Source organism: Diadema antillarum, unplaced genomic scaffold (assembly GCF_040938485.1).
Source record: "Diadema antillarum isolate AM-2024a unplaced genomic scaffold, OU_Dant_1.0 scf00000071, whole genome shotgun sequence".
NCBI classification, from domain to species: Eukaryota; Metazoa; Echinodermata; class Echinoidea; order Diadematoida; family Diadematidae; genus Diadema; species Diadema antillarum.
In genome coordinates, this window is record NW_027270960.1 from 7,059,493 (window position 1) to 7,075,131 (window position 15,639).

The window sequence follows — 15,639 nt, forward strand, 5'->3', positions numbered from 1 at the left end:
ATGTTTATTGTCTGTAAATTATTCTTAAACTTTGTATATTTCAGACATGTGTATCTTTTGATATTCTGAATGTAAAATGAGCTCAAACTTTTTATTGATCTCGCTTGTGTGCAGAACTACCCCTGTTAAAAGTAGCTTTTTCATATATAAATATAACAAAACACATATTAACTGTGTAGAAGAGTTTGCATCTTTTAACAGGTTTATCATTTAAATTCTTCCAATCTGACACATAATATTGCTTCTTTAACTTTCCCAAAGTGACTGAAAATTTAGAAAAAAAAATCATGAAAAACAAAAGCTTTTTAAGAATTGGAGAGCAATTAATGGGAACATGAGGAACATCAAACAAAAGTTAGTGAAAACACACATACTATCTAAATCAACAACTACCATTCAAGCAAACACATTAAAGGGATAGTACAGCATTGGTGGAGATGAGAATTGGGCTTTTAACTTTTTGCGAGATACCAAGAAAACACTTATGATACAGAACAGAGCATACCATTTTAAGAGGAATTCAAAGTTTATTTGATGAAAATCGGGTTTGGAGTGAATGCAACATCCAAAAACAAAGTAAAACAAAGCGATCATAATAAAGTGTGGGTCCCACACTTTATAGAATCGCTCTTTTTGGATATATCAGCCATTTTAAAACCAATTTTCATCAAATAAACGTTGAATTCCTCATAGAATTACATGCTCTTTCATATTTCATAAGAGGTTTCTCTTTATCTCACCAAAAAATGTTAGAAACCTGAAATTATGTCTCAACCAAAACTGTACGATCCCTTTAAAAGTGAATTACACTGACACAGAAAATGACAATCCATGCAAGTAGATTTATTTTAAATACAAATGATAAACAATTTAATATGATAGTACAGTAACAGTGATAAATGGCAGATATACATATTATAAGCAAACAATGGACAAAAATACAATAATTTTTATCGTAACATGCACCGCAGATTTTTTTAAATTCGATATAACCACTATTGATATCTGATAAATGATGAACACTTAAAATCATTGTGCAAATGTTCTAGAATTTCTGAAGATTTGTAAAAGATCCAATTTCCTGTCCCTTCTTAAAGTGACTCCAATATTAATATCTAAGACTTATTCACCTCTAAAAATGGTTTACATTTATTTCACTGCCTACACTCAACAATCTGGGTAAGATGTCTACTTTCAATGATTTGTCCCACACCAATCATTACACGATGCAAAAATTGCAGATGCTTATTAACTCTTATGTGATTTTAGCAACATAACATGGAGTGTCTTCAAACTATATTGTGACACAAATTCTGCATGGTATCTATGTTGGATAGAAGAGGCAAAAAATGATTGTTCAAAAGAGTGTTAATAGTTGTAATTATTTTACAAACTTAATAAATTTCAGGGTTACAAAAAAGTTTTAAATTTCCAATTCAAGTTTACTTATACTGGTGACTACATCAAAATGACTAAATTTAAACATTCTAATATTTTGTGTGGGTTTTTTTTTTAAATCCTAGTATACTTTTAACTTTTTTTAAACACCAGGATGTAAATTAACATTTTGTCATTTCCTTACCATTGTCTGCCACTCAAACTAACAGGCTTCAAATGTAAGGTACTAATAGATTTTTAAAAGCATTCCTTGTTTGTGAAATTACATTGTACATCAGAAATTTGAAACTCCCTTTCTCGAAATCAACCTCCAGAGGAATTTTATTTTCCCATACGAGAGAAACATGTCAACATGTATGCGAAAAGTTTTAAACCATGCAAATGAATCAGGACTGGTAGCATTTGAAACACATTCTACCAAATGAAGTGCATCAACAACATACATTGTTGAAAATACATCAGAACTCATACATTTAAAACAAAATGTATAATGTGTGCAGATTTCATGCCATAAGAAACATTTGCTTGAATTATTGTCATGCAAAACAAAATGCAGCATGAACAGCACATCGATGGAAGACAGTAAAAGACAGTACATAAAGTTATGGCTTGAGATCTTAAATTGTTCTTTACTGGAAAACCAGAAATCGTCACGGCATGAAACTTTCATGAATTGGAGCCAATGGCCTTTTTCACAACATGAAGCAAATTGTGATTTGCCAACAATGGAAAGATTATGAGTATATTGCATGTACTAAGAGCACAAGGACTTGTTCAGAACAAAATGCACACTACTAAACAAGCATAGTTAAAAAAATAAACTAAAAACAAACAACAACAAAAAATGAATGAGCAAACTTCGGAAGAAAATTGACCTGACCTGAGCATGCTGTACTGTGCACACGTGTATATGCATACTAGTGCATAAATTGGATCGATTCTATTTCTTGGAAGGGGTAAGCTGTTTATTCCTCATGAGAGCATTTTGTGCTGGCATTTAATGCATTTTACTCTCAGGAATCTTGGCTCTTCGCAAAATTTGTGAAGTTTCATGCGCACAAAAATTTGTTTTTTCACCATAAGCGTCAACTCATTATCATAATATATATATATATATATATTTTTTATGACATTGGGGCATGAGCTCAATTACAAAGTTCAGAGGCTAAGTGAGAAATTCCAGTACAAGCAATTTACCTCTTAGATAAGTCTAATGGCCAATTCAAACATGATTTTGTGCTGGAAATTAGAAATTACATTAGGTCAAATGCATACTGAAATAGACAAATTGGACTCATTGCATTCAGTAAATTCTGCTCCAGAACTTCGAAAAGAAAAGAAAAAAACGTTTAGCTACTACGTATTTCATGCATATGGAGCTCTCTCAATTACACATTAAAATTCCACATTACTTTACCATCAATTATTACCTTGTTTACTGAACTTCAGTGTAACATTAACAAGGACTTTGTTTTGTATTCAACTGATCCACTTTACATGGCCCTTAAATTCATAATTTTTTTTTATTATCCACGCAATAAAAGGATTATACGACAGAATACAGTCTTGATTATAAATCCGTACGGAATTTTTTTTTGCAAATAATGGATTTTCATTTTTTTTAGAGAGAGAAATTGATACAAAATATTCTTTGTAGTTCATTTCTGCATGTAAATGAATCATGGATATAAAACTCAGCTCCCCTGTACACATGATAAAAACACAATACTGATGATATACAGTATAAATCTCAACTAAAAAAACAAAAATAATATAATATAATTAAAGCTTGTAAAATTTGTCCACTGGAGATGATTTTCCCAGATATATATTCCTACCCTATACCACAGAAATTCATGTTTAAAATTCCTTTGTGGCTACTATTACTCAAATCTGACAGGGCAATAGTTACAATGTAACATACTAATACACACACAGAGGGTATACTATGATCAGGTTTGTAACATGAAAGGTAAGTACTACGTATGCTTTGCTCTACAGGAATCTCTCAATACAACATGACAAAGCTCTATGTACAGTGGTACACAAATTTTAATTCCACTGGATGAAGCAATGCAAATGGATATCTTGGGCCCTATCTTTCCTTGTTCACAGCCTCACCAATTACCATGCATGTGAATCAAAGGGTATCATAAAGTTTTGCTAAGTGTCAAACATTTATCGTTCATCCAAATGCATACCATGCATTGTGAAGTGCAATCATTTACAACCATTACCCTGTACACCCAACTCCTCCATTCCTAGTTTCAGTAACACATTTCTACTGATCAATATAAAATTCAATATTGAAAAGCAATGGTGTAAAACACAATGTCAAATCGACACTTTAGGGCAGTCACATTCATACAAAAGTATACTCTAGATACCATTTTGGACAGCATATAATTTCAGGGATGACAATTTGAAGAGCTGGATGTAGCATGTCACTGCATTTCTCAAAACCCTTGTCATAAATCATTAACACTTATAATCATATACTGAAATGAGATGTATTAAAAGCAATCACTATGCATTATGGTAGCTATAGATGCTTCTTTGCTCATAAAAAGAGAGCAATGACACAAAAAATTGCAATGTTTATCCACTGTATCTTCATTTCCGGGGGGCATTTATGCAAATTATGAATTTATGTGATAGCAATTTCAAAACAATTTCATGTAATCTCTCTGAAAATTGTAAACATTTTTCAATTAATAAATGCATATTCATGAGCACTATGAAATAGCTGCATTATCAATAAACAAATGTACAGTAATGCAATATGAAGATAAACTACTTTTAACAAACTGAACCATTTGCTTACAATAATGACACAAGTCCTTAAATATTATATCTGTATGGTTTGAAGTGAGCCTCATTGTACAGAACAAACATTCAAAGAAGGAATTGGGCATTTGCATAAATTTACAGGGCACATATGTCACAGAGTACACTATGCTAAATAATATATATATGTAACATGCAAACACAAAAGCTACACACTATCAGTGAATCATAAATGTTGTGATACAGATGATGTAAGTATAAAACATGATGCAGTGAAGAAAAACAACAAAGTTAGTATGATTAGTAATATTGGTGCTGGTTACTGGCAATGACACATATAACTAGGCAAGGTTATGATTTAAAAGAAGCAACAAAAAAATGGGGGCTCTACAAACAAAATGTTCGAGAAACAAAGAATAAACTCAGATTTAGAGTGAATTAAAATTGTCATACTCCCCCTTCAAAATCAGAAAAGCTTATACAAGCGTAAGATCAATCATGAACTCAACTATCCACTCCTCCCCATCAAAAAAAAAAAACAATAATTGAAAATTTGTGTTGTAATTGTTTCCCACAATACCTGCACTATTAACCTGAACCTAATATGAACTAAACAGTGTTACAGTTGTATAAAACAGTTTTCATGGATAACAGAATAGCTGCATCACAGTCAAATTGAGGATCAAGCAGCTTTGCACAGATCACCATGTGAATGTGATTTTGATATATTGTGCCAATTTGCTGATTGGGGATGGATAATGGTAAGAAAGCATAAGAACTGGTCTTCCATATTGACATGTCATTCATGTAACATATTTAATTCTTCATATGCCATGGTCTAACCCCCACCCCCAACCCAAACCCCCCCCCCCCCCCCCCCCCGCCATATTATTTTGAGACAGCAACACAGTCATGCTTTGGGAAAACATTCTATTTTCAAATCAATCTAACTTTTATAGATTTTTGTTACCCTGGAAATGTAACAATCAAAGCTGTAGAGAGTAGAAGATGCCAAGCTTTGCTTTGACATAAATTGTTCGGCAATTCTACGATTGTTTTTTTTTTCCTGGCAAATGAGCAGTCAGCTACATTTGTATATTATTGTAGAGGCATGACTCTTGCTTGAAACAGTGACAGAAACTTCTATTTACTTACAAAATCCAGTAGGGAACACCGCTTGATAGTCAATCACCACATAAAATGCAACTACATGTGACCAGAATGGAATTGCAAGAAATGCTTTCATTGCACTACTACATTTGGTGATTTATCAATCGGTTTGGGCAGGTTTGTGCATTTGAGCAGAATATTCAAACTTGGCATGCCGTCTACTGAGTCCGGCGTGCAAACGTGGCACATAAGGAGTTAAAGGAACTGATAAAAAAAGGCAGAAAAATTAATAATGTCACATAGACTATGACTCTCAATGCCTACCAGACTGCCTCCAACAAGGGAGGAATGTACTGATACCAAAAAATAATTGTTTATGACACCCATATGATAACACAATTGTTATATGCACACCACTAACTGCACACACACCACACATAAAGTACACATAATCAAATATATTCTTTTAACAACTGTCATACATATTTTATGTCAGACCCACTGCCCAAAGATGACTAAACAGTGTCACATAAAGTGTATCCTTTCATGTTATCCTTTTTTATCACCTTCATAAACAAAAGCAGTGAAACTACATGAACAAAATTTGAATTTCAATCAGGACTAATATCTACATTTACATATAAATTTTCTTTGCAAGTAAAACTCTCTCTTTATATATAATATTCATTTTCTGCAAAACTATTTCTACGCTGGCAAGTGACATAACATGAAATACTAGAAAATTCAGGCATAACGCTGAGAATATTATCTTGCTTAAATCATAAATGTATAAGATGAGCAGTGATGGCCTGATCTAAATGATGTCTCTGTAATTCTCAATCAGATGTAAATATACTTCAGACTGGTGCAAATGAATTAGATGGAGACTACAGATGAACTAATACTACCAACAACAAAAAATACAAAAGAACAGTTATGATACTAGATAAAAACTAATGTAAGGTTTACATGTCTACAGGTATAAATGTTCCTTAGCATGTATAGGAAAAACTCTGAGATTAATTATACACTGTAAAAACATCGGTGTTAGATTTAACACCATGGGTGTTAAGTCTAACACCGATCAAACTTCAATAGAGGACCACACCCACAGGTGTAGAAAATGCACTGTGATGGTGTTGAAAAGTGTTCACCTGACACTTTGTGGTGTTAATTTGACACTGTACCTGGTGTTAGTTTGACACTGTACTGGTGTTAATTCAAAAATGACACCACACGGTGTTGATTTGATATTTGTTGGTGTTAATAATATCAGTGGTTTTAACACCCCTCCAGCTGCAATAAGAGACCACACCAGCTGGTGTTACTGTGGTGTAGATTTATTTTCACATTTTTTCAAAAATCTAGTATTTTAATGTAAACTTCTCGATCGTCTTGTTTAAATTAAAAATCAACAAGAAGTGCAGTTACTAAGAAACTCTTCAAAAAACAGTTTTATATTTGGAAATGACACCCGGAGGTGTTAATTTAACACCATAAATGAGTACCGAAAATCTAACACCAGCTCGGTGTTCACTATTTAACACCGGACTTTTTGCAGTGTATATAAAATAAAAATTCAACTCAAAAGGAAAATGCCTTGCCATATCCGACAGACCTTTACTATCTTGTCTTGCTCTCTGTTTTAGCTGTTTAGAGTAGACAACCTCATAGAGCTGGGAAAATATCATGATTGAACAATAACATGTAGGTGAGCAACTCCACAGGCATTCAATGAATGGTATGAACACACATACTCTGCCATTTATAATGACATTTCTGTATTCATCTGTAAAACTATTCTACTTTTAATAAAAAAAAGATCGATAGTGCACTCATATTATAACAAACATTATTATAATAACAACATTGTGTTAAGGAGAAGTAAAAATGTAGGTCCCAAACTTACGATCTATATCATCACATACTGATATAATTTTGCCGTTTCTGAGGACTTCGTTATAATGAGAGTCACATATCTCAAACAATGAGCTAAATTAATCTCCTTGACGCCATTATCATATCAAAAGCCATGTTGAACTGGTCCGAAATGATAGGGCATGTGATGTTATTGAAACTTTTTGAGAGATTATATTTTAAGGGAAAGGTAAACCTCACTCAGAGCACTTATCTAGACTATGAGAAGTATATATCTTAAAGTTGATTGTGGATTTAAGTGCTTGTAATTGTTTAGCTGTAAAATCACATGGTAGAACAGAGTTTGAAATTGATGTTAGTTGCCCTGTGTATGCCACAAAGGTAAAAGGATGCATTTGGGATATCAAGCCTACTTGTCATTGCCTCCGAGCTGTCTCAGTTTGTCACAAGGTTCATTGGCACCCAGCAGGAGTTCCCATAACTTTGAATAAGCAAGGAGTTAAGACAAGAGTGAAAATAGAGGGCGCTATGCAGCATCTTTGCAAACATAACTTGGACTGATGTCTTCAACAGTGAATGATTGAAAGTATTCTTCAAAGCCTATCAGTACTTCATTGCAATGAAGTCCACTTTTCTTTTCTTTCGTCTGTTCCTTTACCAATTCTGTGCAAAACAATTCATGAGTTGATGCTGAATCAATAACAAATCTTATGCTTGATAAATCAATGAAACATTTCTGTTTCACTCTCCATTCTGAAGTCTCTTTGCCACTTACTGATCTCAGTTCAATGCGCTCTATCCTTTGTGCTAATCAAAAAATACAGCTGTACTGCTTTTCTACAGAATCATCTATTTTAATAAGATTTAAGACAGGTTAATTTCCATGGAAAATTTAAGCACCTAAGTGCACATACATGTTGAAAAAGTAATCATGATTTATCATTTACCCGTGAAATACCAAGTTAAGAGGATCTAAATACCACGAAATAGAAAGCCTCCAACTTGGTCACCAGCCACATAGATCAATACATGAGAGCAAGCAATCACCAAGCATGTCAGTAGATGGAGAACTACGATGTATACACCAATACCAAGACTAATCGATGAATAAAAGCAGGAAAGAAGGAATGCACTTTACGGTTCACAAATCCAAATAATCATTCATAATCCCTAAAGGAACATCAATTTTCTCTGTGATTGTTGATTGTCAATCAAAGAAATCAATGATGAGAATTCAAACTACATTAATATCTTAGCATTCCCACCATCTCCTTAATATTGTGTGTACTTGATCAACTAGTTCGTTGGTGCTGTTTTCTTGTTTTGATTTGTTGAGTGTTACAGCAATATGATATAATGTCAGACTATCATGCAAGGAGAAACATACAGGATAGTTGGTCAAATATTGCTTTGATGTACATCAAAAGTAAGTCACACAACAGCACAAAAAAAAAAAGTGAACCCAGTACTATAAATCATCTTCTGTTACTTTAGGATTGATTCTTAATATACAAATATCAGAATGTAAATGTTATTTAATCTGTTCGGAACAATTCAACTGCATGTTTTTAAACAGGCTTTAACTACATCACAAATAAAAGCATAGTAAATGTTATCATAACTGCATTTGCCGGAACATTGTAATGAGAGGAAATTCCACATGAAAACTCCTCTGAGGGTGTATCAAATTCTTGCAAAGGATATGACTGAACCATCAAGTCAAATTAATACAACCATGCAGTTGATGACCCCACAGCAAATCAGTCTGAACAGATTAAGAAACAGGCAGAAATATCTTACCATTTGGCACTATGTAGTAACTACAGTGAATTACCTCGTAGGCATGTTATAATCTCAAAGACAAACCCTCGTATTGGCAACACTTCAAACCATGCAGACACATACCTATTTATATACAATCTAAAAACAAAAAATACTCCCCTAAAAAAAATCAACATGTGTATCATTCTATCTTCATAAGGCACACATCAGCACTTTTTATAACCATGCATGCTTGAAATATTTCAGATTGTGATTTCACATCAAGATGACATCAACAAAACAAGAATTGATGACACTGCTCTACATCAAACAGGAACTAAAACTTCTTGGATGCTTGTACATGAATTCTTTGATTGCTTGCATGATCAACCAACTAATTGACTAATTGATAATATGTGAATGAATTATATGTTTCCTGTATAGTGGGGTCTGTCATCCATCTGCTTTAAGTATTAAATCATAATAACACCTTTTATAGGCACCTATTTTCACAATAAAAAAGTAATAATAATTTCACAAAAAAATGCCACAGTAGGGCCTAATGCAAACCTTCAATAAGCACAGGCCAGGGTTGGAAATAATAACACTAACCATGAAGATGGGTTCATCAAGAGGGGTTATGGACAGAACAAATCCACCATGCTCCAAATCACACTGAAATCATTATTTCAGAAAACATTAACCTCATACTGGTGTACTGAAAGCACTTGCTGGCAGTTAGTGAATTCTGAATCCACCTTCACTAAAAGTTTTGGCTTTGAGAACACATCAGTATGAGGGCATTGACTCGAGTATAAAGTGCAAATCTAAACCTACTTTACAATGATTGCATGCTTCTCCATCACAAGTCTTCCTTTGTAACCAGCGGGCAAAGCTTACCTTCGAGGTCAGCATAGGCACCATCTGAAGAATAGGCATCTTCTTCCTCATCAGCCAGCGGGATTGTGGTACTTGGACAGTAGGATGCATCAGGATCTATTGCAGCTGGAGTCGCCCAGTGCGTTGTGGAGTCAGCTACCATCTGGAGAAGAGACTCGCTGGAGGAGGTACGTTCCTTTGGTGGCAGCAGGTCAGCAGCAGCATGCTCCATCATCATGTCCTGGTACTCTTCATGCATGTCTTCAAAGGGCTGTGCAAGCATGGCACTGTCCACCGTAGATACAGAGTCTCTGGAGCCAGGAGGTTGCAGATGGAGCTGTGTTTCCTTGAACTTCGTCAACCCAGGAGCTGGCGGCGGTTTGGTCACCACAGCCTTTTTCACTTTTGGAACCTCAGTGAACTTTACACTCTGCTTTATAGGTGGTGGTAAACTTGATGAATGACCAGGCCTGTCTAACTGTCTAGAATTTGGACCAGCAGATAAGTAGATGGGACTTTTATTGCCTAATCTACTCTGGTCCTTGCCTGGGATGACTATCTTTGTCTTCGCCTTGATGGGCCTCTCAGGACTACTATCAGAGCTGTAGCCAAGATTGTCAGATGACTTTGGTGGTCGGTATAACTTGGGGTTCGTACCCGAAGGAAACGGGCGTGGGGTCTTTTCTTCATCAGAGGTTGATTCATGGCCCCCTTCTCCTGCTAGTCCTTTGTGTTTCACCATTTTCTTTGGGTGGCTGGCTTGTCGGTATGGGAAGAAATCCTGATTCTTCTTGGCTGTTCCAGGTTGTTCTGGAAGCTGTCCATCATTGTGCTCGCCAGATTTTGTTTCACTCACATCTGATCTACTTCGTTTTACTTTATGGCGCTGCTTCACAGACCCAGCCTCAGCATGGACTCCAACCATGGTTTGCAAGTCAGCCACTTTCTGTTCCCGGAGTGGGATCTCAGCAGCCCTGTGATCATATGGCTGATAGAACTGTGGGTAGAGAATCTCATCCGCATCTTGGTCTGCCTCAGTATGGATGTTCTGCAGTTGATTCAAGGCAAACTCAAAATCGGCACTGTCTCTGCCACGAACTCTTTTTCCAGCAATGTGGGTCATGAGGAAGTGAGTTTTATCTTCTAGTGTATCAAGGACATCTTCTTCCTCTCTGTCATGGGCTAAGTCAGGTTCACTGCCAAACTTCCGCCTCCTTAATTCTCCTTTGACCCGTTGAAGGAGCTCCTTTTTCCTGTAGTGCTTCTCAACTTGATGTTTCTTCTGATAAAAGAGCTGTGCACCCACTGAGAGTTTGGCTATATCCACATCAGGATCCATTAGCTCTTCAATAGATTTCTTGTTCGGCCTGTAATCTGAGCTACTTTCGCCGGTGTTAACATTCAGTCTCGGCAGACTTCGTGATCTTCTGCCCATCATACTTGGTTTGTCATCATCTGCACCTTGCTTCAGTCTTTCATAGAATGCCTGCCGTTCACTTGGTGTGAACAAAGGTTCTGCTTGAGCAACATTGCTCTGTACCTTAGGAGGTGCAATGCTCTCAGCCTCATGAGTTTTTGATGGTTGAATAAGAGTTTCTTCTACTTTATTCCTAGTGACCTGACGAACTTCAGAAGGGCTATTAGGCCATTTGATACTCCCGTGGTACACTTTGGATTGTGTTACAGTGATCAATTTTTTACTCTCACCTGGAGCATCTCCCATCTTTCCAAGGTTTTGCTGTTTTGTCTTAGAAGCAGTCACACTTTGAATTTCTTCTTCCCTGGAGAGTGGCTTGAGGCTTTCATAGTATGCTCTCCTATCACGAGCATTGATAGGCTTTTCGTCCGAGTCATCATCATCTTGTTCCGGTGTCGATTCCACTGGCTGGTATGTCTCCATGGTAAATGCTGCTTCATGGGACAGTTCTCTCTCACCTGACTTTACCTTTGCAGACGGTGAGGCATGATTTCCAGGACTTGCAGGTGCAGCCATGTACTGTTCATTGTAGTACACCCTTGATTGACTCTTTTCTCTGTTAGATCCAACTTTCCTCAGCTTGATGTCCTCACCAAACACCCTTGTATCCAAGTAGTCAGCCAGCTGGGATTCACTGGGGTCATTCAGCATCTCACTTTGTGCATCAAAGGCATATCTACTTGGATGAACATCTTGTGCATCCCAGTCCTTTTTGGCTGGCTTTTGCGTAGAGTTCTTAGAGGTTGTAGGTACCTGATTATCTCCTTTCTCTGACACTAGTCTCTTCAGCACAATGTTCTCCCCAAAGACTCTGCTGTCCCGGTAGTCCTGCTGTTTAGGTGCACTCTGCTCTTCAATCTGGTCTCCACTCTCACTACCCAACCTGTTTCTGGGAACATCTTGGTCACTACCCTCTTGGAGTACTGCCTTCCGGTTGATTTTCTTTATAAGATCTTTGACAGGTACGATAGGAGCAGTGTCTATCTCGCCTTGCTGCTGCTCCACACTGTCAGTACGATACTCTGCATCAGAAAACCTCTGCTTCTCATACATATATCTCGTCGCAATATGTCGCTCTTCATTGGTTTTCCCATCATACTCTGGACTGGAATGGTACCCAGAGGAAACACTGGCTCCTCGCACATCCTGCTTATACTCCCACTTCTGTTGAGCACTCTTCATAGTCTGCTTGGAGACAGTTTGACGTTGAGTCTGGACACTATGGAATCCATTTTGTTGATTGGAAGAGATCTTGTCAGATTCATTTCCAGTAGAACTGTCTTGGGAGACTGAATGACGGAAAGGCCGTCTCTCCTGCTGCCTCATTGGCTGGTATACCCCTTTATCTGCCTGGCGAGCATGGTAGTCAAGCTGGGATCTGACAGGAGAGTAGCTCCCGTGTGTGTGACTCTTCTTTGCAGCACTCTGTTTAGCATGTTTGTATGAAGCTCTGGCTAAATCAACAGGTTGAGCCATAACAGGAGAAACTTTTCCATCTTCAATTGCCACACGCTCTCGCTGGATAGGACCAGGACTTGCTTCTGGAGATGGAGTAGTTGGCACGACCTGAGATACCAGGCAAAATATGGTCTGCTTACCAGCATCTCTCTGGTTTTGTGTATTTCCAGCATTACAGGTTTCTTCGCTAGGAATTGGCGAACGCACAGCCCTGTTCGTTTGATGACCCTTCTTTCCATCTTGGGTAGAAAAACCACTCCTCTTGTGTGCACTGGGAAGAACCTTTGGCCCAGCAGTGCTGTCACTCTGACTTGGTCTACCACTAAGATATGAATCGGTAGGGTAAAATTCTGCAGAGTTGTAGATGTCTGCAGATTTCTGGTAAGTAGACTCGCCATATGACTGTTGCTGATGTGTTTGGGCAACTCCAAATGCTGAATTATCAGAACGTTCCAAACTGGGGGAGTAGTCAGTGGAAGCTTTGTAAGCTGTGCCAGTGCTAGACTTCAGCTTCATGTACGCATCTTCAAGACCTCTGGGGATTCCACCAAGACTTGTAGGACGTTTGAACTTCTTCACATGCTGATCATATGCTTTTACACCACGGACTGTGCGGAGGGAGTTAGACTGGACAGGCTGTGCTTGGTTGACCTCCTGCTTGGACCCCCCATCCCACCAGTCAGCATTAATACCATCTTCACTTGGCTTGCTTTGGTAGAAACTGAAGTCTTCAGTATGCTGTTGATCAGTTGGTTTCTGTGAATATTTTGTGGAGGCAAACAAATCTCTCACTTGATGATAAGGTGGCTCTCTTAGATCAATTTCCCCATCACTCCTGTAAATGGGGCGAGGACCTTGAGGGATTGGACCATTTTGTGGCAGAACCAGAGGCCTTGCGGTGCTGGCTGACTGTGATTGGTTCTGTGGAAGGTTCTGTGGAGGACCAACATCCCAGGATTGGCTAAACTGGTTTGGTTGTGCATCATTACGCCATGGGTCATCGTATTGGTGAGCTGTAGGAAACTGATATTGACTAGTGCTTCTTTCTGATGGATACTGTGAATACCTATCTGCATACTGGCTGGACATATAGCTCTGTTTGCTCTGAGCACTGTCATACTGCTTGGTCATGAAAGAGTTTGTGTCCTCCCTACTGTTGCCATTTGTATATGTCTGCGAGTTACCACCATACTGCTGGCCATTTCTCTCCCTTTCTTTCTCTCTTTGTGAATAATATTGATCAGTACGGGTGACTTGTTTACTGTCATAATGCTGGTGCTTACGGTCAGGTGAGCTATGCTCTGAGCGGGAAGGTCGAGAGAATTCCTTTGATGGAGACCATGAACGATCATGTGTGTATGGTGCAGTTTGGGAGCCTGGACTCATGAGGGGACTCACTTTCCAATTCTTTGGGCTGCTAGACTCTGACGATGGACTGTAAACATCATAATCGCTGGGTGAAGTGATATCTGTGTCTGGACCATCAGGAATATGTATACGATTCAGCGACTGTTGCCGACGGGGCGGCTTGGGAGGACCCTGCGGGGAGCCTGTGGAAGGCTGACCGTAATATCCTGGAAGGGAACCACCCCTTCCTTGACCTCTCTCTGGAGAGTGGCTTCTGGGAAGTGATCCCCTCCTCCTTTGGCTTCTGTCATCAGTCCTGTCCCGTTGGTAATTAATCAGAAGCAGCTCTTCATCATCCTCTCTGCTGTACCTTCTCTGCACTTCTGGACGAGAGTGATGCATTGCAGAGGAACCATTCTTGTAAGACCCAGAAGAAGATTGGTTGTATGACCTGGAGGATGGGTGGTTGTATGATCCAGAGGAAGAATGGTTGTAAGATCCAGAGGAAGAATGGTTGTAAGATCTGGTAGAATGTTGGTTGTAAGATCCAGAAGGAGGTTGGCCGTAAGATCCAGAAGGAGGTTGGCCATAAGATCCAGAAGGAGTTTGGCTGTAAGATCCAGAAGTGGCTTGGCTGTAAGATCCAGAGGAAGAATTTCTGTACGATCTGGATGAAGAATGATTGTTAGACGCAGTCGATGAATGGTTGTACGACCCTGTGGAATGGCGGTGTTTCCTGTCATCCCTTGGCCTCTCTGATCTGCTTCGGGAGTAGTTTTGGCCATGAGGCTGATTTGGTTTCACACCTCGTGGCCGTTCTGTATAACTTCCACTGCTGCTTGGTTTGGTGATGTAGTCGAAGTGAGTGGCTCTGACTGGTTGTGCTTTCCCATTGCTTTCATTTTCTCTTCCTTTCTTGTCTTTTCCTTGTGAGAGCAGACCAGAAAGGCCCTGCAGAAACAGATAACAAGTTTAAATCTGACATTAACATCAGAAAGTACTTTGTACACACAGGCAGATGAAATGGTAGCAACCTTCAAAGGGTTTACATCATGTTACACATTTAAACAAAAATTCACAACATATTTATAATGATGCTATGGTCCGTGGTACCCAAGGGAACATGTTTGCATGAAATTTTTGCATATAAAACAGTAAATCTAGTGGGCTACATGTCTGAAATGATATTTCAAAGTAATGTTATGTCTCATTTTCTTTCACAATTCATTTTCAAAATGTAAAGATATCAGAAATGTTATACAGAATACCTCTATCAAGTAGCTTTGAAGACACCTCTAAAGATGGATAAGAAAAAGGAAGTACAATGTGCACTTGCCATATATCATAATTTCTTTCCACTTGATATGGGGCAGTGCAAGTTTATAATGAGACAGAACAGGTGCTCCTCTTTCATTCTGCTCACACATTGTATGGTGATGTATCCCTGTCCCTTCTACATATATGCCTATGATGCACACATACCAACCACCAAGCTTGAGGTCTGGGAATGCCAAGGGAAATGAAAACTAATGTTAATATATTTT

The 15,639-nt window shown here is 38.1% G+C and overlaps 1 protein-coding gene across 2 annotated transcripts in view; it reads right to left on the reverse strand.

Moving 5' to 3' along the window:
- Window positions 1-9,698: 9,698 nt before the first annotated feature.
- Window positions 9,699-15,639, reverse strand: part of LOC139717030 (uncharacterized) — a 64,870-nt gene continuing 58,929 nt past the window's right edge. For both annotated transcript variants that reach the window (XM_071628545.1, XM_071628546.1), the window contains exon 2: window positions 9,699-15,046. In XM_071628545.1, coding sequence (XP_071484646.1) covers window positions 9,797-15,046 — 5,250 coding nt within the window. In that variant the 3' untranslated portion in view covers window positions 9,699-9,796. The remainder of the gene's footprint in view (window positions 15,047-15,639) is intronic.